The 27,212-nt window shown below is 38.3% G+C and overlaps 2 protein-coding genes across 2 annotated transcripts in view; one reads left to right on the top strand and one right to left on the bottom strand.

The window, feature by feature from the left end:
• HERC6 (HECT and RLD domain containing E3 ubiquitin protein ligase family member 6) overlaps positions 1–10,496 on the bottom strand; it is a 52,729-nt gene extending 42,233 nt beyond the window's left edge. Inside the window, exons 1-5 of the mRNA XM_027853417.1 lie at positions 10,055–10,496; positions 9,292–9,577; positions 7,414–7,573; positions 4,700–4,776; positions 2,470–2,697 (exon numbers count right to left, since the gene is read on the bottom strand). Of these exons, the coding sequence (XP_027709218.1) occupies positions 2,470–2,697; positions 4,700–4,776; positions 7,414–7,573; positions 9,292–9,532 (706 nt within the window). The 5' untranslated portion in view covers positions 9,533–9,577; positions 10,055–10,496. The remainder of the gene's footprint in view (positions 1–2,469; positions 2,698–4,699; positions 4,777–7,413; positions 7,574–9,291; positions 9,578–10,054) is intronic.
• Positions 10,497–16,491: 5,995 nt separating this feature from the next.
• Positions 16,492–17,265, top strand: LOC114036758. The gene has a single exon (XM_027853438.1). It carries the CDS (start codon positions 16,623–16,625, stop codon positions 17,241–17,243), a length of 621 nt encoding a protein of 206 aa, XP_027709239.1. The 5' UTR covers positions 16,492–16,622; the 3' UTR covers positions 17,244–17,265.
• Positions 17,266–27,212: the final 9,947 nt, after the last annotated feature.

Raw genomic sequence — 27,212 nt, forward strand, 5'->3', positions numbered from 1 at the left:
TCAAAGTTTACACAATATGGTTAGAGTACTATTGGAAAACAAACAAATATGCCCTATTCACATCTGGGGAAGTTTCTAACTTTAACTACTTGGGAAACTCTTTAAGGTTTTCAAAAGATTCCTTAGAGAACTGTATAAGGGCCCATGAGGGTCAGATTTGACAATTGCTCCCATCCCACTTAAAGCAAGTGACACAAACATATATCAATTGTTCACTAGGCATAATCAGTCATAGGCCTTAGGCTCAATACAAAAAGCACTTCATCAATTTAGATGGTGTTGAAAGTCACTGGATGAACTAAAGTGATATTACACAGGAAACATGTTCAGATAAGCTGAAGGAAGTGATAATGTCTTGCAGAACTTTTATAAAAATAACACACTAATTAAAATTAGGGATTTTAACATGTAGAAGCTTAGTGGTAGAAGCTTCTAGCCAAGATTCTCTGAGAAGGAATTGCTTGGGGCCAAGGACAGTGCCTTGGCCACAGTGATCTAAGTCTCTTCCTCCCCATCTCCCCCAGGTGGGAAGAGAATTTTATGAGCTTTGAAGAGTATTGTGGATTTCTAATCTTTGCATTGACACCCAGCAGCATCCTCCAGGCTGGATCAGCTGACAGGAGTGTCTTCACTGAGAACCAAGGAGAGACTGGATAAGATGAAGAAAGGCAGATTCAGGGTGCTACAAGGAGCTAAGCAGAAAAACTACATGAGCAAGAGGATTTCTAGGAGCCATAAGTTATCTCCCTCTGCCATACGTGCTCTAATTTTGAGCCTACTTTCCCTTTGATTCTAGTGGGAGAGTATATCACAAATTCATTTTAGGGAGAGATGTCTCATCCTCCGAGCAACTAAAAAAATTAATCAAAACAATTAATGACTTCAGTGAACTTGTGAAATTCATAAATCATCAACATTTAAAAGGAAGTGGAACCAAGATGGCAGATTAGAGGCAGCAACCCAGCCAACACTCCCCTTCAAACACCTTGAAAATAATGCTTCAAATTCCAGAGCAGCGGAGCCAACAAAAATTGAGGAGAGACATTTTTCCAGCTTAGGACAATTTAGGAGGTTGATAGGAGAGGTCTGTGACACTGCGGTGGGGGCTGGCCCACAGCGTACATGATTGCAGTACCAATGGTGGGCCTTTAAAGTGGCTGCACAGCTGCAGCAGCAGCTTCAGGAGCTGTCAGCCCAGAGATAGTAAGAGGGGATCAGAAAGAGATTACAGAGGACCCTTTGCTGGCCCTGGGTACAGCTGGCATTGACTGGCAACTCTATTGCCCATATGCAGTTCTGGGTAGTAGTTCCTGGGCAGAGAGGAGCACTTGTGGTCAGTCACAAGGGAGTAAGGGCTCTGGTTGCAATTCCAGGGCCAAAAGGAATGTTTGTGCTTGTGACTGCAGGGGACAAGGACCATTCCTAGGTAAACAGCAGAGTGCAGACCAGGAGAGCAGTGAATGCACCTCTTCTCAGAATCTAAGTAACACCTTTTTTTCCAAATAACACCTTGGAAACATTAAAAAACCTTGCAGATCCCCAAAACTAGCTCTAAAAACAGTAGCAGGAAAAATCCTGAAGCTTAGGAGGTGCCTCCTCACCCCCATCCCCAAGTGAGTAGAGCGCAACTTTAACATAAAGTTCAAAGTCAAGAAATAGGTTGGAAAATGAGCAAAAAAAAAAATGACCATATAAATCTACTATGATGACAGAGAAGACTAAGACACAAACTCAAAAGAAGACAATAATGTGAAAACATATACAATCAAAGCTTTAAAGAAAAAAGATAATTGGACAAAAGCCTAAAAAGAATTCCTGAAAGAGTTAAAGAAAGAGATAAAAGGGAAGAAAAAAATTGGGAAAAGAAATAAGAGCGATGCAAGAAAATTATGAAAAGAGAATTAATAGCTTGGTAAACAAGACACAAACAAAAATACTGAAGAAAATAACACCTTAAAAAAGAAAATTGGCCTAATGGTAAAAGAGGCACAAGAATTCACTGAAGAAAGGAACTCCTTAAAAAGCAAAATTGGCCAAATGGAAAAAAAAAGGCACAAAAACTCTCTGAAGAAAATAATTCCTTAAAAATTAGAATTGGGCAAGTGGAAGCTTGACTCTATGAAATATCAAGAAGCAATAAAACAAAGTCAGAAGAATGAAAAAAGAAAAGAAAAAATGACTTGGAAAATAGATTGAAAGAAATAATGTAAGAATTATTGGACTACCTGAAAAGCATAATAAAAAAAAAGAGCCTAGAAAGAATATTTCAGGAAATTACGAAGGAAAACTACCCCCACATCTTAGAATCAGAGAACAGAAATTGAAAGAACCCACCAATCACCTCCTGAAAAAGATCCCCACACCAAGATTCTTTCATAATTGACCTTTCTATTGAAGAATCCTTTACAAGGCTGACCTCTCACCTTGAAAAGACAATGTCTTATTGGAAAGACAAAAATATTTCATTACCTGGTGCATTCTTGCCACTGAGGGCCAGCTGGCCCACATTGTTCCGTCCCCAGCCATATGGAGTACCAGAGAGAGAGAGGGCAAAGCTGTGATCCCCTCCTGCTGCAACCTGAGCCATAGGAATACCATTAAGCGATTTCACCCATTGAGGTCTGGTTTGAAGGGAGACATTTTCCTTCAGGCCTAGCTGACCATAGTGGTTCTTTCCCCATGAAAATACTTTGCCATCTGCAAACACACACACACACACACAAATAAAATTTTAAAATTTTGGGTTTCAGCTATATTGCAATACTAAAATTGACTACGAAGCATCTCACAATGCTATATACTTTTAAGAACATGGCAGAAATCAACTTGGGGGATTAACTTAAATGGAGGTAGAGTGAAAGAACAAGAAGACATAAATATCCGTCATCTTTCCACTCTGAAGTTGAGGAGATGGATTTTTTTCCTCTTAATGATGTGATTTTTTTTGACATAGGATTTCATTAGTATAGGGAACTTGCAGTATAGAAAACTCCTCAACTTGATGCAGACTGGCAACTCATTTGTAATTTATTGAGTCCCAGAGCTCTCAAAGCCTGGAACATTAAGAGGCTAAGTGGCATGAAATGGTTAAAAGTATCAAGGTACAATTGGATCTGGAATTTAAGGACCTAGATTGAAATCCTACCTCTGACACTTACTACCCTTGCAACCTTGGCTCACTTAAGCTCTCTCAACTTGACTTTCTTCGTAAGTATTGGACTAGATATTCTTTAAAGTCCATAACACTCTTTTAGTGTGTGTGTGTGTGTGTGTGTGTGTGTGTGTGTGTGTGTGTGTGTGTATCTCACAGGCAGGACTTGATTCCAGGTCTCTCTGATTCCAAGACCAACATCTTTCCATTGGGATGGATACTTTTCATTGGGATGCCAAAAGTTAGACTCATAAGTCTACTCCTACAATTTATGACTCATAAGTCATAAATTTGATTTATAACACTTTATAATATCTTGGAGAACTACTAATATTTTCCAGATGCAAAAAGGTTAGTTATGCCTAACATATAGTGATAGAATCTTTAGCTCATAGTCTGCTATTGATTTGAACAGTTCTACTTATTGCATGCAAAATGCAGCAATCCTCCTTTGAGGGGTTCATGGTGCAGTCATACTGTGCCATCATTCTAGATCTGTTCAGGTTATTAGGAAGTAGCTCATGATAGCCCAGCATGGGGAATCAGAAACCCCTCTCTGGCCCTAAAGAGGTCACCCTAAAGAGCCAAAGATGGACAGAACTGCCAGAGTTGATCACTTCGAGTCTTATAAAAACAATAAAAAAACAACTAGGGTTCTACAAAAACTCAAAAAATACAAGCAAATGTAAGCATATTTTCCCTTCTAAAGCATTCTGGAATCTAGATAACACTACCCCCCTGCAGTTTCCATATGTTCTCTGTGTTGTCCTCCCTACAGAATATTCTCCCTCTATTGAATATAAGCTCCTTGAGGTAACTATTTCATTTATGTTTTTGTATCTCTAATGACTAGCACAGCTCTTGGTATACAGTAGGTGCTTAATAAATGCTCATTGACTGTTGCATTAAAACTGTCAGTTCAATGACCTACAAAGTGGCTGCTTTTCCCCAGTGTGTTTAAGTTCAGACTAAGCTCCTGAACCAATGCTAAAAGACATCTCATAGGACTGGCAGATATAACCAACTTGCAGGGGAGACATACTAGTTAAGGTTCAACCATTAGCAGATTTCTTTTAGGAAACAAAACTGTGATGAAGTTATGTTACTATAGGAAAGGGGGAAAATGAATATTTAACTATACACACTAGGAAAAAAATACATTTGTGTTTAGTGGTAGCCTGGGGAGAGGGAAAGAGGTGGAAAAGGAAAAAAAGGGAAAAAAAGACGTTTACATGATAATTTTGTTATGTACTTAAAAGGAATAGCAAGTTGTACATAAGTTTCATGTACAATCATCTTTTTTTTAATTCCACTATGTTATAAAAATGCTAATTTTATTTCATACTTTAAAAATAAAATAATAAATAAAAAATTAATGAGTTAAATAAAAATAAAAATGGAATAGACCTTTTAAAGTTAGAGAGTCACAACCTTCTTAATTCACTAAAAATAAATATCAACACAGTAAAATGTGTCAATTATCAAGCAAATTTTTAAAAAAAGCAAGTGTTTATTACAAATTAATTACCATGAAAACAAAGCTTTTACCTTGTGCCAATGCTATGGAATGATAAAGTCCACAAGAAACTTGTATTATTTTGACACTGGAAAGATCCAGAATTTCCCTTTAACAAAAAATGATGGGAAAAATATTTAAACAGTTCATTAATGCAGCTCACTGCAAAATGAATCCACACAGTAACAATATCCAAAAATGATTGTATTTTTCTGTGTGCTGAGTCCATTACTTTTCTGTCATGGCTGATATGATTAATCATAAGTCCTCTAGACTCAAGGTTGGTTACTGCATTGATCAGAGTTCTTATGTTTTTAAAAGTTGATTTTCTTTACAGTATTGTTGTCCTTGTATAAATTGTTCTGGTTCTGCTTACTTTACTGTCAGTTTATTCAACCCAGGATTCTCTGAAATAATTTCATCTTTTATGATGGTGCAAAAACATTCCATTACATTCACATACCATAATTTGTTTGGCCATTCTCCAATTTTCTAAAATACAATCTAAAACACTATCTTGGATTTTTATTTCTTGACTGCCTCCCCCCAAACCCCCACCCTCATCTTCCATATCTTTTAATACCTCCCTTCAGGATCAGGAAGTTTGTTCTGCTTGTGTGTATAACTTCCCCAATATCATCTCCCCGCCCCCACCTTTTAAATAGTATTTTATTTTTTTCTCACAGTCCCCAATATCATCTTAACCCTACCCTCCCACCTAATTCCTGCATGTTTCCCTGTAGAGTCTGATACAGCCCTGCACCAAACTCTTTGTGTATGTTTGTTCATTTTGGATAAAAATGAGGTTAATCTGATGCCAATTTCACCTATCCTTTCATCTATATTTATATAGTCTTCTCAAACTCTTCAATTAATGGGAAATAGAAAGTTCCACCCCTTCTTCCTCTTTCTACATTAGTCTAATCTTCCTTTTGCCCTCTTTTCTCTTTTCCTTCTTCAAACCCTCAGAACAGAACCAATCCACACCTTTCCAAAGCCTTGGTTTTTCTTATTTAACTCCAATAGCCTTTAAAGATAGTAAGGTTTTGAAGAGACATGTCTTTTCTTGCCTATTAAAATGTTAGCACAACATCATTACACAACCCCTTTCCAATGGCTCAAATAAATTTACCTTTTTAGGTTTCTCTTGCGCTTGTATTTCAAAGTTCCTACTCAACTCTTGTCTTTTCATCAGAAATGTCTAATGTCCCTTTCTCCCCCTCTGTAAGGTGTTCTTGGCTATAGGCCTTGCTCCTTTGGCTTTCGGTATACTGTATTCTTTGATTTTCTCTAGAGCATTGTGGGAGTTGAATAAGAAAAACCAAGGTTTAGGGAGGGTGTGGATTGGTTCTGTTCTGAGGGTTTTTAAGTTTTGGGGATTATTTTTTTTTTTTGACACAGGGATACCTTAGCTTTCCCAGGCTGGACACGCAACCACTTACAGCCCAAGCTCACCAAGAATCAGCACAGGAGTTGTAACAACCTATTTCTAACCTGGGCTGGCTTGCCATTCCTGAGGCAGTCTAATACTTTGCATCCTACCCCACCACACCTAACTCCTGAAGGATCACCATATTGGTAACGGACTTAGTGCAGACACTTGATCCTGACCAGTTTGGCCAGCTGCAGCTCCCTACTTACAACAGCCTCATTCACCTCAGTCTCCTAAGGAGCAGAGGTTAAAGGCATATGCCACTGTGGCTAGCCTCCCCTGGATACTGTAAGTAGCCTCTGCTTTCCCAGGTTATCTTCCCCACCCCCACCCCTACCACTTGCCACTGATCTTTGAGGGTCAGAACACTGGATCTTTCTAGCATCTCAGGACAGAAAAGCCTCAGCAGAGGCACTTGGGAGCCTCTGTGTCCAGTTTCTCCAAGTGCCAAGTCTCATAGAATGTTTCATGTTTTGATGTTTTAGGGATCAACTTCCTGGGAAAGTATAATAGTGGCTACAAATTGTTCATCTTTGCTATCATGTGCTTTTGAGCCTTCTGTGTTTTAAGAATTTTTTGTATGTGGAAGAAATAAATAGCTCTCCTTTACCTGATCTTTAGTGTATATTGAATACCTTTTTTTTTTTTTAAATTTCAGGCAATTGGAGTTAAATGACTTGCCCAGGGTCACACAGCTAGTAAGTGTCAAGTGTTTGGTCTGAGGTGGATTTGAACTCAGGTCCTCCTGACTTCAGGGCCCGTGCCCTATCCACTGTGCCACCTACCTGCCCCTATTGAGTACTTTCCAATTCCTTTTTAGGAAGACCCTGGGTATAAACTAAACCTAGGCTTTCAGTGACTTTCCCCTGAGCTTTGATTTAGGGGCCTAAAGAGTCAGAGAGTAAGAAAAAAAAAAGAGCCTGACCCTTCTATTTAGAAGCCTGACTTCTCAGAGCTGAACCCAGTTCATGTATATGTATTCACGAGTTAGGGGGCCACCTTAAGAAGGAGAGGGCGTGTGCCTGAGGTCCCAATGAGGAAGTAGTGGTTTTGTGTTGTTACAGACATCCTATGCTTCACTTTGCACTTGCCACTCAAAATTAAGATTAATTGACATTCCTTGAGTAAATAACTAGGAGGTCCTTTCCTTCCTAGTGTTAAAATTTGCCTTAGAAAATTAATGAAGCAGATAATTTATGCACAATTAGACATTGACTATTATTTAATTTACCCTCACAAATCATCTATAATGATATACACAGAAAATGGAGACATAGGCTTACAATACACCCAAAGTCACATCAGAATACTTACTTGGGTATAAAATTTTGTTTCTTAAATTCTTTGATGCCCAACTGCCCTTCAGAACCAGATCCCCACGAGAAGACCCTTCCTGTTTTGCAAACGGCCAAGGAGTGCTCTTTTCCACAGCTGACCAAAACAACTTCTTGAGTTTTCAGTGCCTGAATTGGTGCTTTAGGGAGTGGGGGGAGGGGGAATCACAAATTTATTAAATTTAACCACAGGTACATTTCATTTATGACCACTGCAACATTTTTTAAATGCACTCAAGGGAGCAGAGAGAAGTCCAGAAGGAAGCCCGGCCAAGTAGGACACTTTTGAAAGTATCATGGGAGATTATTATATGCTTTTTCAAAAAGCAATGAAATGGAGATTCACAAATTCATATACAATCCTCATATGTAATCCTATGTGTGTGTGTGCATGTGTATGAAAGAAAACAAGAGTTTCTGGACAGAAAAGAGAATTTTGGTATTGATTTGAAATGCTGTACCTCTCAGAATAATACCATTAAAAAATACCTCGGGGAGCTATTAAACCATTCCATGTTATCATCCTAACATGGTGCTAGCAAAGATCATTAAAATGGCAAAGAAAGCATGTGTTGGTTCATGTTACTTGAAGGTTAAGGTTAATTTTCTATATTATATAAAATATTAGAATATACCTCACTACTTGAGAGCTGGCACCGGTGGTGTATAACTCCAAATTTCAAGGATATTGTACGTTCTTTGACCAATGCATATGACAATGCATCTTTTGAGAGAACAGCTTTCCAGAGCCGCTGGGGCCAAAAGATCATTACCTGTTTGCCATCTATCAGGTTGTTAGCTAATACTGGATGCTTTTCCATTTTGGCAGGACCTGCTAAAGCTTGGGCTTTATTAATGTAACCTCCAAAATTTAGGGTTAGCTCCACCCCATAATGAAGAGGACTACTTTAGTGGAAAGAGAAGAGTGGGAAGTGCATCCTGAAAAAAAAAAGGGAATGGGCAGGGACTCCCACTTTAGGAGGAAACAATATTAAGGTTCTGGAGCAAGCGGGATTTCCTTTTGTGCCCTCCTCCCAAAAAGAAAGTTTGCCCCGCTAATCTACCTATATTATGCTTCACAGTCTTTCCCCCCCACTACATTAACAATGTCTGGATCTTAAATGGTATAAAAGCATAATTTACTTAAGCATCCAATTTGACTGGGTCCCCCATCTGGCTATTTTTTAAAATTTTCACAAATAAATTCCTGCCCCACTCCCATAAAGTCATGCCTGGGGAAACCGTTCGATGCACGTGCTGTGTTTTGGAACTCTGCCTTCAATAATCGAGTTCCTCTTTGTAGATACGAAGAGCTGACTCGGGAAGAGAGATGATGACATCAGAAAAAAGAAAACGAAAGAGCTCGTTGCCTCGTTTTGTTTCTCAGTTTCATTTCACGAGACCTCGGGAAACTGAAACTAGCCGTACTCACTGACGGCAAAAAGGAGCTCACAGAGGATGCAGCTGTGGCCAGGATGGAGATGCCTGGGGAGCCCACCTCCGCCAATCTCGCTTTTTGCGACCGAGAGGATTCAGTTTGCTCCTGAATGTATTTCTTTAAGCTCATCGTCATTAACTTTATTTTTTTTTAAATCTTTTTTAATTCAATTTTCAACATTTATTTTTTGAAAGATTTTGAGTTCCAAATTTTTCTCCCTCCCTTCGTCCGCTCCCAAGGGGAGCCTTTTCTCCCTCCCCAAGACAGCAAGCAATCTGATATAGGGTACACATACACATGGTTAACTTTCCATCAAAACTTCTGTCACCCTAGATGTCCCTAAGGCTCCCCAAACTTTGCCCAAGCCCGGGTCCTGCCACCCCAAAGCTTTTGCCAGCCCCGGCTCCTGGCCCTTCTTACCTGGCCACTCACAGTTCCGAGTGTTCTTCCTGCCCAGCTGCCCACAGTCGTTGCTCCCGCAGGACCAGACGGTGCCGTCGGACAGCAGCAGCAGCGAGTGGCGCTCCCCGCAAGCAGCCTGCAGTAAATCCCTGCTGCCTAGGCTGGCTCCCGGCTGGCATCTCACCTGCCCAGCCTTGCCCCTCCGCGCTGCCTTGACGCCCAGCTGCCCGAAGGAGTTGTCGCCCCAGCAGAAGTGCATCCTGCCCCTGTCTCACAAGTCGCTGCCAACGTGCTCCGCACCACCCTGGGAATTGTTGTAGAGTAGTAGATTGAGGAGGTTTGGCACCCCCAGCTCCGCCCCCCCCAAGGCGGGGAAAGTTTCCTGATTGCTAGGAATTTTAGAGGCTTTCAAACCGTCTGCCATCCAGTGACCAGAAAAGAAATGCCCCATGGGGACAGCAACCTTCGCCCTTCCTTCGTTGACCGTAGTCAGCACCAAATGGTTAGTGTGGGCTCGTGGAAAGTAAGGGACTGGAAGGGTCGGGCAGGATATTTGTGTTCCAATCTCAGCCTTATCACTCATTTGGGGTGTGAGCTTGAGTTTACTGAGGGTCTGGCATATGACAGTCCTATCCTGGGAGCACCGGTGGATAACCCATGAGGATGTTTGCAAAGCAAGCTTGTTTCTGGACGTTCTTGAGAACATGGAATGGAGGGGCTGGCTCTCGACTGCGGAACGTGCACCGGTGTTTGCTGCTGAGCTGGAAATAATCGTACTCACAAAATGCTCCCAAGGCAGAAATTCACTCTCTCCTTCCAGCTAAGCTTATGGTTTGAGGAAGACTTTGAGAGCAGGTGAAGGGAGTGTCCATCCCCTCCTCATCCCGGAAGGTCATCTCAGCCCTGAAACTCACACCTCGGAAGCATCCTCTTCCCCTCTGATTGGAAGATCTTCCCAGAATCTCGATTTAAGGGGGTTGTCCAGGCCAATGTCATTTCCCATGACGATACACTCCTCTGGAGTCTCTCTCATTCTTCCTCCCTTCCTCCTTTACTAGCTCCTGAAGAGCTGGACTGTTTCTTTTCACTCGTATTTGTATTTCCAGTGCTTAACACAGTATAGACAAAATAAATACAAAGAAACTGGGGGAACACGAGCAGCTGGAAAGATCAGAAGACATTTCCCTCACGTAGGAGGTGGTTTTTGAGCTCGACTTTGAAGGAAAGTAAGGAGCCACAGGCAAAGGTGAGGCTGGAATGCCTTCCAGGCATGGCGATAGCACAAATTGTTGTTCCTCCTTCGTTCTCAAAGAGGACCACGATATCAGGGAGTTGTTGCCATGATTTGTAAGTGAATCGGATTTAAGAGAGGGAGGGCTGTGCAAAATCACCAGCCTCACTTTCTTCTCTGGAACCATATGGAAGATAGAATGTCATATGTGAAAAAACAGCAAAAAAAAGTCCATCTAGCTAGATGGTAGATTTCATGAACAAGAGTCATATATAAAAAGCCTGAGAAGCTAGATCAGACCCAGGCTATGAAAGGTTTTTAATTCCAGAGAAGTTTGCATTTTATGCTAGGGAACCCCTGGACCTAGGAGAGTAACAGCGTCAGGCTTGTGCTTTAAGAATATGACTGGATTAGAGAAGGAAGAGATTTAAGTCAGGGAGACCAATTAGGAAGTTACTGCAATAATTCAAGTGCTAAGGACTTGAACTAGAGGATGAAGATTGAGAAAAAAAGTCATTGGATATGGTAATTAAGAAATCATTAGAAATTTTGGAAAACGCAATGTAACATGCCTAGCACACCAAAGTGTTGGGCCTACATGGACAGAGATCCCAGTTGCTTCCAAATCCCCTTAAAGGTACTGAAGAACCTTGGGAGGAGGGATGAAAATGTGACATATCTGACCTATAGACAATGGGAAGCCACAGCAGTCAGTGTTACACTTAGATTTCTAAGTTCCTACTTTGAACTCAAGGGCAGCTAGGTGGCAGAGAGGACAGATTACTGGGCTTGGAATCAGAAGACTCATCTTGGTTTTTTTGTTTGTTTGTTTTTGTTTTTGTTTTAGGCAATTGGGGTTAAGTGACTTGCCCAGGGTCACACAGCTAGTAAGTGTCAAGTGTTTGGTCTGAGGCCGGATTTGAACTCAGGTCCTCCTGACTTCAGGGCTGGTGCTCTATCCACTGTGCCACCTACCTGCCCCCAGGAAGTTTCATCTTCATGAGTTCAAATCAAACCTCAGACACTTACTGACAAGTCACTTCACCCTATTTGCCTGAGTTTCCTCATCTGTAAAATGAGCTGGTGAAGGAAATGGCAAGTATCCAGTATCTTTGCCAAGAAAATCCCAAATGGGGTCAGGAGGAGTAAGACATGACTGAACAACAATACTTTGACTCCTATTTGATTCCTTTATATAAATATCAAGCATGCCAGATATTTAGAGCAATGTAACACAAACTGGACCCTTCTATATAGGATTATTGCAAACCTAAGTGGGTGTTTTCTATCTTCATAGTGGTATTATTTCATCACTTGTCATCGGTGATTCATCAGTTATACATATTTAGAGCATTCTAATTCTCATCAGGAGTGTAACACAAAATGAGGTCTCTATTTCCATGTTGCTCAGGTGAATTTTTATTTCTTCAGCTAGATCATTTTGCCTATTGCAGCTATCAAAAACACATTGGAGAGAGCTATGTGGATTTGTTACTGTCAAGTTTTCTTCTAAATTATGGTTTTTTTTTTTAATTTTCATGTCCCAACTTGATTCTTTTAGCTAAAATGGGAACAAGAATTAATTTAAAAACATTTATTAAGGGCTTACCATGTGTGAAGCACTGTTTTAAGCATTGGGACTGCAAATACAGAAGTGAGACAATTCCTGCCCTCAAGTAGCTTTTATTTTAGTAGGAAGGGAAAGCACATAGGTTGCTCTAAGGAGTCATTATATCGAGAGCAATAATGAAGTCTATTGTCATGCCCTTTTCAGAAGCAATTGTAGTATTGATTCGGTTACTGTTCTCAGAACAAAAGTAGATGTGTAAAAGGGAGGGGGTGACTTTCCGGGTAGAGGAGGCAGGGGAAATGGCAGGAAGTCAAGAGGAGACTTACCTAAAGCAGGAAAGGAGACTGGTTAGATATGGTTGGGTTAGGTGAGTTTGCACTTTATAGTCAGGGCAGCTCAGCTCTAAGATGAATGGAATAATACCTTTGAGTAGGAGTTAATGGTTTTTAGAAGTACAGACCTCAAAGTTGCTTCACTTTGCATTTCTCTAATTATTAATGATTTAGAACTTTTTTCCATATAGCTTTTGATAGCTTGGATTTCCCCTTTCACATCCTTTTTTTTTAATTTATCAATTAGAAGAATGCTCTTGTAAGTATTTGAATCAGTTTTCTATACAACTTGGAAAGGAGTCTTTTATCAGAAAAAATTACCTGCTTCCTTTCTGATTTTAACAGAGTTGGTTTGTTCATACAAAAACATTTATTTTTATGTAATCAAAATTTCCCACTTTATCTTTCCTATCTCCATCCTGTGTTTGAACCCTCTTTATAGACCTGAAAGTTATTTTCTTCATTATTTTTTAAATTTGTTTATGATTTTACCCTTTTTGTCTAAGTCACATACCCATGTGGTGCTTACCCTGGTATATACTGTGAGGTTTTATCCATACCAGTTTCTACAAGATTGCTCTCCAGTTTTCCAAATACTATTTTGTCAAAATTGAATTCTTATCCCAATAGCTAGATTTGGGGTTTATCAAACTCTAAGTTGCTGTGCTTTTTTGCTTCTCTATTTTGGCTACCTATGAGGTATATGGGATATTCAAGGAAGATTAGCACCTTTGACGTGAGGACTTGCTGAGCCCTTTTCAGGCCTTCTCATCCATCTTTGGGGTCCACCTGGTGTTCAACTGTCACCTGTGGCTCCAATGTCCCAGTAAAACCATCTTAGCAGACAGGCTAATGCAGGATGAGGGCAACTGATATGCCTCAAACCTGTTAGTGAGTTAGGGGGCGTCTACCCCAAGCATGTAAAGACTTTCCCCAGCAGAATGGGCAAATGAGAATGATTTGTTCCAACAGCCATGAAGGTAGCTGAAGCTGGTGCAGTAGAGTGCTTAGAGCTTGGTCGGACATTGAAAATGCCAAGGTCATCCATTACATTCTTAGACTTTTCTCCTGCCACTGGACTTCAATGATTTTGGAAGAGAGAGTGAGGCTAGCAATTTTGTGCAACTCTGCCTCACTTAAATCCAATTCACGAGTGAATTAAGACATCATCCTGTGATGTTATTGGTCCTCTTTGAAAATGAAGAAAATGAATGAAGAAAACATCAGGTAAATTGCACAGTGGATAGCCCTAGACCTGGAGTCAGGAAGACTTAAATTCAAATCTTGATTTAGACATTTAATAGCTGTGTAACCCTAGGAATTAAAAAATCAAATACGAAAGATCGAGGAAACATTAGGAAAAAAATTAAAGCAATTCAAGAAAATTATGAAAAGGAAGTGTGAGAGATGGTTCATTTTGAACCACTACTCAAAATTTAATAATTAATTAATTAATAAGGATTAGTTCAGTATAATTCCATAAGGGGTAATGATTGACAGCAATTATTTTGCTATACTCATCTAGTGATATTTAATCAGTCATCTAATTATAGGTATAAGAATAAACAATGTATTAAGCCATATTTTATATAAAACACATAGGAATATAGGTTTGTATAGAAGAGTCCCCATAATAGGCCTCAAACTTTAATGTAATGTTCACTACTTGTCTACCAGTTATGAAGCTTACCTGCAAAACTGCAAGAATGCTGATATGCATATCTCCATCCTATTTTGCTCAAATTCCATGACCAAACCAAGTATAAGTGGCATGATACAGAAAGTCCCTCCAATTTGTTTCTGGAAAATATGCATGATTTGTACCATCTCCTCTTGCCCAACACAAGAAGGAGCTTATCCATCTTATGACCAACTAGTCAGCGGAGATATTTCCTCCTTCATCCAACTTTTGACTCCTTGGTGACATACCATTTCTAGCTGATGCATCAATTTTGGCCTGCAAAGCAAAGTCTATCAACCAATGGGATTCTGTATTTTGTGTAGCCTCTCTAGAATGTTCAAATATTAAATCTGGTATTAAACCTTACAAAAATAAGGTGCTGGAAGGAGGAAGCATCTCAGAACATGAGGAAGGTCTGGGATTCACTTCATTTGAGGGGACAAGGTCCCTTTAATAAGTGCTACTGGCTCAGAACTCTTCCTCAGTTTCTCTTTTTGTCATTCAGGGTATTTTTGTCCCCACAAAAGTTAACCAATTGGAAAAAGAGGTCCAAAATCTTAAGGAAGAAAACAATTCCTTGAAAACTAGAATTGTGCAAAAGGAATCAAATGATGTTATAAGACACCAAGAAATAATAAAACTAGAAAAAATAGAAGAGACTCTGAAACATGTCATTAGAAAAACAACTCATCTGGAGAACAGATCAAGGAGAGGCAATATAAGCATTGTTGGATTACCTTAAAGTTATGATCAAAAAAAAAAATTTGGATATAATATTACAACAAATTAAGGAAAATTGCCCTGAAGTTCTAGAACAAGAGGGTAAAGTAGAAATAGAAAAAAAATCTACTGTTCATCACCTAAAAGAGATACCAGGAAGAAAACTTACAGGAATGTCATAGCCAAGTTTCAAAACTCCCAGTTTAAGGAGAATATATTGCAAGCAACAAGAAAAAAACAATTTAAATACTGTGGATGTGCGTGTGTGTGTGTGTGTGTGTGTGTGTGTGTTTTTGATGGAATATTGCTGTGCTATAAGAAACGATGAGCAATGATCTTAGAAAAACACAGAAAGACTTACACAAAATAATGAAGAGCAAAATGAGCAGAACCAAGAGAACATTGTATTCCATCACAAATACACACACACACACACACACATATAATCAGTATTCTTAAAACTATCATCAACTACTAGGGTAGTTTGAAAGAAAGGTTGGGACTGAGGTATATGATGGGGTAATTCTGAAAAACAAAATTGGGTAGGAAAAGGTAAAAAGGAGCAATTATCTCATAAAAATTAGGCACAAGAGGAAGAACTGATACAGAGGAAGCAGGTGGGGGGCTGAGGGCTAGCAATGTTGAAACTTTACTCTCATAGTATCTGGGTTGAAGAGGAAATAACGTGTATATCTGGAGATATGTAGAAGCCTTATGGACTTGTAGACAGGTGAAAGAAACTGGGGGACAGGGTTGGGGAGGGACTTTTAGAAGGGTGGTAGATTAAGATTTATGAGGGTAGGTGGAAAGAGAAAGTGGGTAGAATATGGAATGAGAGGGTAAGGGGAAGAGATAAGGTAACAAGATAGGGGTAAAAAGAGGCCAAGAAGGACAATAGATGGAGGAAAATTCACAAATAGTAATTATAACTTTGAATGTGAGTGGAATGAACTCACCCATAAAATGAGTTGGATTAAATGTGATTGGATTAAATGCGACTGAAATTGATCAAAAATGAGAATCCATAATATGCTGTTTACAAGAAACACATCTAAGAACGAGAGATACACACAGTTAAAATGAAAGGTTGGAGTAGAATTTATTGTGCTTCAGTTGACGCAAAAAAGAAAGGGTGAGTAACTGATTGGTAATAATGGACATCCTTGTTTCACTCCTGATCTTATTGGGAAGGCTTCTAGTTTATGCCCATTACAAATAATGTTTGTTGATGGTTTTAGGTAGATGCTTACCATTTTAAGGAAAAATCCATTCATTCCTATGTTTTCAAATGTTTTTTTAATAGGAATGAGTATTGTATTTTGTCAAAAGCTTTTTCTGCATCTATTGATATAGTCATATGATTTTTGTTACTTTTGTTATTAATATAATCAATCCTGTTAATAATTTCCCTTATGTTAAACCATCTCTGCATTCCTGGTATAAATCCCACCTGGCCACCATGTATAATCTTTGTGATAAATTGTTGTAGTCTCCTGGCTAGTATTTTATTTAGAATTTTTGCATCCATATTCATTAATGAAATTAGCCTATAAATTTCTTTTTCTGTTTTTGCTTTTCCTGGTGTAGGTGTCAACATCGTATTTGTTTCATAAAAGGAGTTTGGTAGGGCCCTTTTTCTCCTCTTCCCTCCTTTCCCCCCTTCCCCTTTGTCTCCCCTCCCCCATCCCCATCCTTCCCTCCATCCCTTCTCCTTCCCTTCCCCGGCCTAGACAATGCTGTGGTAGAGAGGACCGAGGAGGCCACAGAGCCCGCCGAGGCGGACATCATGGAGCTGTGCAGGACACGTTCTCCAAAATGGTCATGTACCTAACAGGCAAGCTGACAGCCACCAGTGAAGACTATAAACTTCTGGAAAATATGAACAAACTGACTAGTTTGAAGTATCTAGAAATGAAAGATATTGCAGTAAACATAAGTAGAAACCTAAAGGACTTAAACCAGAAACATGCAGCACCTCAGGCTCATCTGGATCAGATCACTTTAATTGAGGAGCAAGTAGCAGGCCGCTTACAAGTTGGATGCATATTCAAAGAAACTAGAAGCCAAGTACTAGAAGTTAGAGAGGCGAGGAAAGAATTCATTAGCACAAAGACTTTAACTACAAGAATAAGAGCTGAAATGAGGGGGATGGAACTTATCCCTACGCTTCAGTTCCTAAAAGGAAGTGGTGCTGCTGATCCAAGGAAAATCCCAGCCCTCACCTCTGGTTGGGTGTGTAACTTTGGCCATCTCTTGACGTTTCCTAAATCTGTAGCCCCTGGAACCTCATCTTATCATGTGCTTCATTGTGTGCCCTGGACCAAAGCTCAGAAATCAGGATCGACCCCATCTGGAGCAGACACAGGAGAGGCTCTCGGCTCCCCGTCTCCTCCCTTCTTTCCTGTCCACCTGGGCTCCCCCCCACCCCCTTCATAACCTGTTCTTCAACTTAAATAATAAATGCTGATTTATGACCCTCAAAAAAAAAAGGAGTTTGGTAGGATACTTTGCCTATTATTCCAAATAATTTATTTAATTTTGGAATTAGTTGATCTTTAAATGTTTGGTAGAATTCAACGGTAAATCCATCTGGTCAGAAAAAAAGTGATCTTTGGCCATTTATATAGGGCAAGCTGCAATTTCTACTGATTAACAGAGAATACTGAACTCTAGATTCACTGTCCTTGTATTTCCTTGGACAAGTAAGCTACTGGAGTTTTAGTTTTTTATCTGTAAAACTATACAAATATATTGCTTCTAGAGAATAACAGTATTTCACTGAGCTAAGTCTTTGTTTTCTAGCATGCCAAATTAATGATTTAAAAATATTAAAACCTGGGGCAGCTAGGTGGCGCAGTAGATAGAGCACTGCCCCTGGATTCAGGAGGACCTGAGCTCAAATCCAGCCTCAGACACATAACACTTACTAGCTGTGTGACCCTGGGCAAGTCACAACCCCATTGCCTAGCAAAAACAAAAAACAAAAACAAACAAAAATAAAAATAAAAATATTAAAACCTTCCTTACCTATTGTTTTGAAAAGGGGATCTATTTCTGGTCATCCTGAGAACTACAAGCATTTCCCTTCTCTTTTCTCAATATATGTATATATAATGTATGTACCTTCAAGTACATGATTCAAGTTGTTATGTGAAGGAGATGGGTAGCATTTATTTCCTCTTTATATTTTCATTTAAACTTATTTAAAAGTTCCTTGATAACTAATTAAAATAACTCTGTTAAATTCTATATATGAAATAGGCAGGTAGATGGCACAGTGCATAGAGCACTGAGCCTGGAATCAGGAAGACCTGAGTTCATAATTGGCCTCAGACAGTGATCCTGGGCAAGTCACTTAGCTTTGTTTGCTTCAGTTTCCTCATCTGTAAAAATAAACTGGAGAATAAAATGTCAAACCCTTCCAGTATCTTTGCCAAGAAAATCCCAAATAAGGTCACGAAGAGTCAGACAAGACTAAAATGACATAACAACAAAAATATGTAAAATCCTCAATCCAACTTGAGATCTTAAAGACAACTACTAAAAATAATGACTAGAACATATCCAAAGTCAGTATATTTAAGCATTTGTATGGATAAGCATCTGTGGATATTCAAAGGGTTCTGAACAAAATTCAGTAATTCTCTTCCCCCCACCCAGGATAAAAAAAAAAGCATATTATTAAGGAAAATGATCTTTACTTGGCCTTTTCTATTGTTTTTCACTGGCATAACAGCAAAAGTTCTAGGGCTACTAGTACAATTACAGTTATTATGAGTCCTTTAAGTATACCCTTTTACTCAATGGGAAACATTTGAAAGCCAATCACATATTTCTTAGCTTTTAAGTGGAAACAGTCTAATCTCGTTTTTTTCCCCAAAGTGAAGTTTATTAATCCATTAAAAATGAAAAGTCTTACATCAATCACATCACATCTTCATCCTATCCTCCCTTTTGAGTCTATATGTTCTCATATAATTCAGTTAAGATGTAATGCTATACAGACATAATCTTGTACATGAATACGTTGTGTTTTTTTTAATGATTAAACCAATGAGCAAAGAGATGGCAGGTCTAACAACTGATGTGCCTTAGTGGCCTAGGCTAGGAAGTTGACAATTACAAGTGATAAATTCAGTACAGTAAAATCAAAGTTGGTGGCACAAGGGATAGAGCACTGGACCTGGACTCAGGAAGACTCAACTTCATGAGTTCAAATCCAGCCTCAGACACTTACTAGCTGTGTGACCCTGGGCAAGTCACTTAAACCTGTTTGCTTCAGTTTCCTCCTCTGTAAAATGAGCTGGATAAGATAATGGCAAACCACTCTAGTATCTTTGCCAAGAAAACCCCAAATGGGGTCATGAAGATTCAGACATGACTGAAATGATTGAACAACAACAACAACCGTAAAATCAAAACAATGGAGTCCTTTATACCTGCATCCCATTATAACAGTTCATAGATGCTTGATAATTGAAACCATAAGATCCATTCTAAAATATTTTCAGTTTTCCTGTCAGGGTCAGAGAAATTTACTATGAAAAGAGGAAGGACACAGTTATGATAGTATCAGAACTGTATCCTCAGGCCTAAGTCTAAAGTCACAGATTGATCTATCATAGCTACATTAGGACAAAATTTCCTTAGCTCTATTTGATTTCAGATAGAAGTCACAGGTACCTTTTGAAATAGTCAATCTTTCAACAGAATTACACATTATTCACAAGGTTAGCCAGGCTCACAATCAACCAGGTAGGAGATATTTCTGTTCAAAAAGGAAATAACACAGTGAGGAAACTGAGTCAAGAGGATATTGCCATTACCCTTGTAAGACCATCTTCTCAACTCTCCTAGGTACCTACATCCACCTGAAGCATTTTCAGATCACACTTCCTTCAAGCAGCTAACGGCTTTTCCCTTGAATGGTGGAGTACAGGCTTAACAAGTTATACATGAATTCAAAATTTAGAGCAAATCAAATTACATTTACACCTCACACAGTAAATTCCACTGCTTACAATTTAGAACAGGTACATTGTTTCTCACGTTACAATAACAGTTAATAATAAGTAATAGTAAATTAAAACATTTCTCTTTAGAACTTATTAAGTACATAGAATCTCCTCCACAAGCATTAATTCAATATTTTTCTTTTCTTTTCTAGCTTAAACATTCTGATGTAAAAAAAAAAAAAAACAACAATCCTTAGATAAGACTTTCATTAGTCATATACATTCTTATAATTCTTTCTTTCACAGAACTGATAAGATATTAAGAACTTGTCAAGGCTGCTGATCTTGGAACATGGCAAATCACAAAGAACTTTATAGATAAGGATAATTTAAAAGGCAGTTTTTTTTGTACTTTTCCTAAACACTAAGTTATTATTATCCATTTTAAAACAAAATATACCCAATACACTCAAAATTTAGGAGAGTTTTAAAATTATAATGATGAAAGTCTCTAATAATTCCATGGCATTCAAATCAATAGAAGACCTAATCTCCTAATAATACAAATGCAGTAACTCTAAATATAATTTTTCAAATTAATAGCATTTTTATATGACGGTTTCCCAAAATCATAATACAAAAAAACTATTAGGGTAATAATAATAACTTGAAACAACATTATGTACTTAAAGCATGAAATGTGAAATTTGATTGCTGGTCAAATGACATCAACTCAATTGAACACATTTTAAAATTATCTTACATAGAAAATCATTTCATCCATAAAGCCTGGAGATATTGAGAAATCTCAAAATTAATATTAACTGTCTGAGGAGGAAACAAGCACTTCTCCAAATAGAATAATAATTTTACAGGCATGTAAATATTTTTCTTCTTTTCTTCTTATCTAAATGAGATATAAGGAAAAGGAGAAAAAGAGATCACAGCAAGTGAGATCAATTTATTCTGTAAAATATGAGGCAAAGATCTCAGCTGAGAGGGTTGGGGGAAGGGAAACCATGGGATGTTTCAGTAGGAATGAAAAGATTTGCTGAAAGTAAGCAATATTTATTGTTTACTGATGTCACCAAGTTTCCTTAAGAAATTTAGCACTCAAGTAACATTAAGGCAAGCTACAGAACAAATTTATACAACATAACTTCAGCATTTGCAAAATTAAATTATGATACACAAGTTATGTATCAAAATCCACAACAAATCGAGGAATCCAAGTGAAGGGTTTTGTGTGTGTGTTTGTGTCTGTGTGTTTTGAAAGAACACTAGCCTTAGAGTCAGAAGACCTGGGGCTGGCCAAGTTTGGGGCCTGTGGCTTACTAGCTGTGACCTCACTTCACCTCTCTAGGCCTCAGTTTCCTTATATGTAAATGAACTAAAATTACCTAATCTGTAAAACAGAGTTCACAGAATTGTTAAAGCTATAAGAGATCTGATAGAAGACATTATAGTTGTAACATCCTAGGAATCCAGAAAACAGCAGTGCTTACTGGGGAATGGAATGGATCCTAGAGGAGCCATTACTGGCTAAAATGAGTTATCATGATGGATTCACAGCACTGCAGAGTTGGAAGGGACCTCAGCGGCCATGCCATCCGAACCATACTTGAAAGTAATGCCCACCACACCATGTCCTATAAATGGACATTTATCCTCCTCATCTGAACCTTCAATGATGAGGAAACTACAATCCCTTTGCACTTTTTGATAGTTCTAATTATTAGGAAGTTTTTCCTGACTTCATACCACAGTTTCTCTCCCCAAACCTTCCTGGAGCCAGAGAACAAGTCTAATCTTTCTTTTACATGACACAGCATCTCAAATACTTGCAAATAGCTACTCGGTTCCCCTAAGTCTTCTTTTTGACAAGTTAAATATCATTAGTCTCTTCAGTTGACCTTTAAATTGAACTCAGGCTACTTACAATCTGTTTATTCATAGGGTAAACTTAATCTGTAAAAATCATCTATGTATGGGGATCACAGAATAGATAAGAAAATGCAATGTATTTAATATTTAGGAAGCTAATTTTATAATGTAATTTTAAAACTATCAAAATATGCACACCAATTAACCACTCAGTCATAGTTTAATGAACTGGTTAAAGAAAACAGGAGTACATTTAACTTCAAAGACATAAGGCATTTAAATATTTATACTTTTAGTATGTGTCAAAATACAATGGTTTCAATACACAGAACAGATTTGACAGATAATATTTCGGCAGCACATTCATTAAACAGAGAAGCTATTAAATTTACATAAGTTACAACTGTACACTTCATTTAAATAGAAAGCAAATACTACTAAAACATAACCAAGAATCTAACGTTACAGGAATATAAACTAGATTGAAGTCAGGCATACTCACATAGTTTTTGCCTGTATGGAAAATTCACAGTTGTAAAAAATCATTAGGCCACTCCCACCCCCCATTTCTTTCACTGTTGTGGGCATACCCATGGCACACTTTTAAGTCACAGATTTTGAAGCCCATTAAGTTCCTTTGTCCTTCAGGAGCAGTCAAAGTCACATCTTTATATTTAATGCTAGAGGCTTGAAAAATATAAATAAAAAAAGTCTCTGAGATTAGCTGGTTAACTCAGCATTTTAAAAATATCCATGAGAGGCACAGCAAATCCTATCCCAAAGCAGCAACATACACCTATCTCTTTGACAGATCTATAAGTATCCTTCATTCCTCGGTGACCTCAGTCATTGTCGCTGGTTTGACAACACTGCCTACAATACTTGGATTTTAAAATAAGTCAACTCTCAGTGTTAGGACAGTACCTTGCATGCATATAATAGGCACTTGATAAATATTTTAATGACCATATCTATGTTAATGGGAAGAGGGGCACTAATGTGACTAATTCAAAATAGCAAAGAAACCAAAAATCTTTAGAATGCCATTTTGGTATTTTTAATATAGGGATTTTCTGATACTCTAAGTAATCGTTTTATGGAGTAGTTTACTATTTTTGTTTAAAGACTTGATTCAGGAAGAGCAAGGAAGCTACTTAGGTGCCTCAACCTGCCTCTCTGTGCTTCAGATGAATGTCAGAGAGGGATGACAAAGAGCTTGAATGCTGGCCTCTCTCATGTACCTTCCTTGGAAAGAGGGAGAGGCAAAAGCAATTAGGTGGTTTCTTTTAAGTAGTTTTTCTTGATGAATAAGGTAAGGAGACCTAACTAAAACTTCCTTTTCTGCAGATGGAATGTATAGAACTACTCCGGGCCTAAATATAAGCCTTTCAAAGCTTGTAGAAAATAATTATTCTGGAAAATTTTAAGTTAGGGGCATATGCAATGCCAATGGCTTTTTGGTTTCCTGGTAGTCTTTTTTGATTCCTTTTCACCCTAACCTTCATCACATTTCCTGATGTTTTAGAACACTAATTTTTTTTTATGTCCTACAAAAGAAATTGCATTTTAAAAGGCTTTAACACACAATAAGACATCAATATGTCAGTCTATCTTCAACATTTTGGTTGAGTTTCTTATTTTTCTAAATCTGTTAATTTTTACAAATCATTTCTAAATACCACTAACACTTAAATGGTTCGTGAAAGGGATCCCTTACCTTCCCATTTCTAGTCCTCATATAATGATCCCTTGCTCTGAATTATAAATCCAAAGGGAAAATTATATTGAGAGTTTAACCCAAATCAGTGAAGAGCCATACTGGATTTTGTTCCCTTTCAATGACATAGTATTATTTTAAATATGTATATATTCATACACTTTTACGTAGAGAAAAAGATATAAACAACATATACTGAGAGACATATTATGCAGAAATAACCTATCCTCCCTCACCATCATTTTGAAATCCATTTCTATCTGCTCATTTTACTTACCAAAAGAAGATAGCAAAAGAGAAAAAAAAGCCATAAATTTACATTAGCAAATCACATAGCAAACTGGATTTTAGGCAGAAAGTTTTAATGATCTATGCTTTAGACTAAGGCTCTAACTTTAATTTAAAAAAGAGCAAAAGCAAACCACCATTAGGTAGCCTCATAATTATGAGGTCATCACTCTTTTTCCCCCCACAAAAAAATTATACATGTTGTTATGTATAAAACACTTAAGAGATAAGAGCAGAAAATTTTATATGCAGCACTTAAGATCTTCAGTACTTCTTTTTATATTATTCTGGCAAAAGGACCTTCTACATAAGTAGTTTATTTTCCTAGATTGATTGAAAAACATATACTGTGCATCTTCCTCACTGATAAGAAAGAGAATGAACGATTACATGAGACCCATGTAACAAACAAGCAACTTCAAAAACACAGGCCCAGGACAGGAGACAAGATGGTGGAGAAAAGACAGCGACTCACCTGAGCTCTCCCCAAAACCCCTCTAAACACACTTAAATAATGCCATAAAACAATTCCTGAAGTGGTAGAACTCACAAAAGGATGGGATGAAATAATTTTCCAGCCAAAGACAACTTAGAAGGTTGGCAGGAAAGGTCTGTCACACCTGGGTGAGAGGGGAGCACAGTCCAGTGCAGGCCATGCCAGAGAAGACTGGGCTCCAGTGAATCAGGGGCAGACCTTGGGAGCCACTGATTCAGCACCAGCAGGGGCTACTTCTGGAGCTCTCAGCCCACAGATGGTAAGGGGGTAGAACAACTGATTGGACTACAGGGGTTTCTTTGCTGGCACTGGGGGATGGGACTCTGTTGCTTTGCCCATACATTTCAGGCATGATCCTGGGTGGCATTCCCAGGGCAAGAAAGAGCACTAGCACACCAGAGTTGCAGCTGCAAGGGAGCAGGGACCCTTGTCACAGTTCAAGGGGAGAAAAGAATGCTGGTGGTCACTCACAGACCAAAGCATGGGCCAGAAGAGTAGTAAATATATGTCTCCTTAGATCATACCACCTTGGAAGAACTTAAAACTTGCAGGTTCCTAGAAATATCTCTGAAAACAGCTGCATAAAACCCCTGAAGCTTGGGACAATGCACCCTCCACCCTGGAAACAGAGCACCATTTTAACAGAGAGTTAAAGGTCAAGTAATGGGCTGGGAAACTGAGCAAACAACAGAAAAAAAATTCTGACTATAGAAGTTACTATGGGGACAAGGAAGATCAAAACATACTCAGAAAAAGATAACAAAGTCAAAGCTCCAACATCGAAAGCCTCCAAGAAAAATATGAACTGGTCTTAGGCCATGGAAGAGCTCAAAAAGCACTTTGAAAATCAAGTAAGAGAGGCAGAAGATAAATTGGAAGAGAAAATGAGAGTGATGCAAGAAATTCATGAGAAAAGAGTCAACATCTTGGTAAAGGAGACACCAAAAAATACTGAAGAAAACACCTTAAAAATAGAGTAGGCCATGGGGGCAGCTAGGTGGCACAGTGGATAGAGCTCTAGCCTTGGAGTCAGGAGTACCTGAGTTCAAATCTGATCTCAGACACCTGACACTTACTAGCTGGGTGACTCTGGGCAAGTCACTTAATCCCAATTGCCTCACCAAAAAGCAAAAACAGAGTAGGCCAAATGATAAAAGAGGTACAAAAAGCAGAATGCCTTGAACAGTAGGATTGACCAAATGGAAAAAGAGGCACAAAAATTCACTGAAAAAAAAAAACTTCTTAAAAAGTAGAACTGGTCAAATGGAAAAGGAGGTACAAAAGCTTACTGAAGAAAATAATTCCTTAAAAATTAGAATTGAGCGAATGGAAGCTAATGACTTTATGAGACATCAAGAAACAACAAAACAAAACCAAAAGAATGAAAAAAAATAGAAAACAACATAAAATATCTTATTGGAAAAAGAACTGACCTGGAAAACAGATCCATGAGAGATCATTTAAAAATTATTGGATTACTTGAAAGCCATGATCAAAGAAAGAGCCTAGATATCATCTTTCAATAAATTATCAAGGAAAACTGCCTTGATATTCTAGAACCAGAGAGTAAAATAGAAATGGAAAGAATCCGCCAATCATCCCTTGAAAGAGATCCCAAAATGAAAACTCCTAGGAATATTACAGCCAAATTCCAGGGCTCCCAGCTCAAGGAGAGAATATTGTAAGCAACCAGAAAGAAACAATTTGGGTATTGTGAAACCAGAGTCAGAATAACACAAGATTTAGCAGCTTCTACATTAAAGGATCAGAGGGCTTGGAATATGATACTCTTGAGGGCAAAGGAATTAGTATTACAACCAGGAATCACCTACCCAGCAAAACTGAGTATAATCCTTCAGGGGGGGAAATGAACATTTAATGAAATATAAGACTTTCAAGCATACTTGATGAAAAGACATGAGCTGAATAGAAAATTTGACTTTCAAATACAAGTCTCAAGAGAAGCACAAAATGGTAAACAGGAAAGGGAAATCATAAGGGACTTAATAAGGTTAAACTGTTTACATTCCTACATGGCAAAATGATAACTCATAAAAACTTTCTCAATATTAGGGCACTTAGGAGTATATATATAGACAGAGGGCACAGATATGAGTTGAATATGAAGGGATGATATCTAAAAAAAATAAAGGGTGAGAAAGAGGAATGCACTGGGAGAAAGGGAAAGGGAGAGGTAGAATGGGGTAAATTATGTCATATAAAAGAGGCAAGAAAAAGCTTTTATAGAGGGGGGTGAGTGAACCCTACTCTTGTGGCTCAAAGAGAAAATTACACACTCAATTGGATATAGAAATCTATCTTACCCTCCACGAAAATAGGAGAGGAACGGGACAAGAGAAGGGGATGGGGGTGATAGAAGGGAGGGCAGATTGGGGAAGATGATAGTCAGAAACAAAACACTTTTGAGGAGGGACAGGGTGAGAGAGAGAATAGAATACACAGGGAGGAAGAAAATAGGATGGAGGGAAATACATTTAGCAATCATAACTGTGAAAAAGATTTCAAACCAAGTTTCTCTGATAAAGGCCTCATTTCTCAAATATATAGAGAACTGAGTCAAATTTATAAATATAAGAACCATTCCCCAACTGATAAATGATCAAGATACATGAAGTTTTCAGATGAAGTAATCAAAGCTAGATAGCCATATGAGAAGGTACTCTAAATTGCTATTTATTGGAGGCATGCAAATTGAAACAATTCTGAGGTACTACTTCATACCTATTAGGTTGGCTAATAGGACAGAAAAGGAGAATGACAAATGTTGGAGGGAATGTGGGAAAAAAGAGACATTAATGTACTGTTGGTGGAGTTGTGAACTGATTCAACCATTCTTTAGGGCAATCTGGAGCTATGCTCAAAGGACTATAAAACTATGCATACCCTTTCACCTAGCAGTGCCACTGCTACTAGGTTTATACCCAAAAAGAGATAAAAACAAAGAGGGAAAGGATTTATATGTACTGAAATATTTATAGCAGTTCTTTTTTAGTGGCAGGGAGTTGGAAATTGGGAGGATGCCCATCAATTGGGGAATGGCTGAA

This window comes from Vombatus ursinus, unplaced genomic scaffold (assembly GCF_900497805.2).
Source record: "Vombatus ursinus unplaced genomic scaffold, bare-nosed wombat genome assembly UNPS02009975.1, whole genome shotgun sequence".
NCBI classification, from domain to species: Eukaryota; Metazoa; Chordata; class Mammalia; order Diprotodontia; family Vombatidae; genus Vombatus; species Vombatus ursinus.

Excerpts from the sequence above, each read along its gene's own strand:
- LOC114036758 (XM_027853438.1), top strand. The coding sequence starts at position 16,623 with ATGGTCATGTACCTAACAGGCAAGCTGACAGCCACCAGTGAAGACTAT.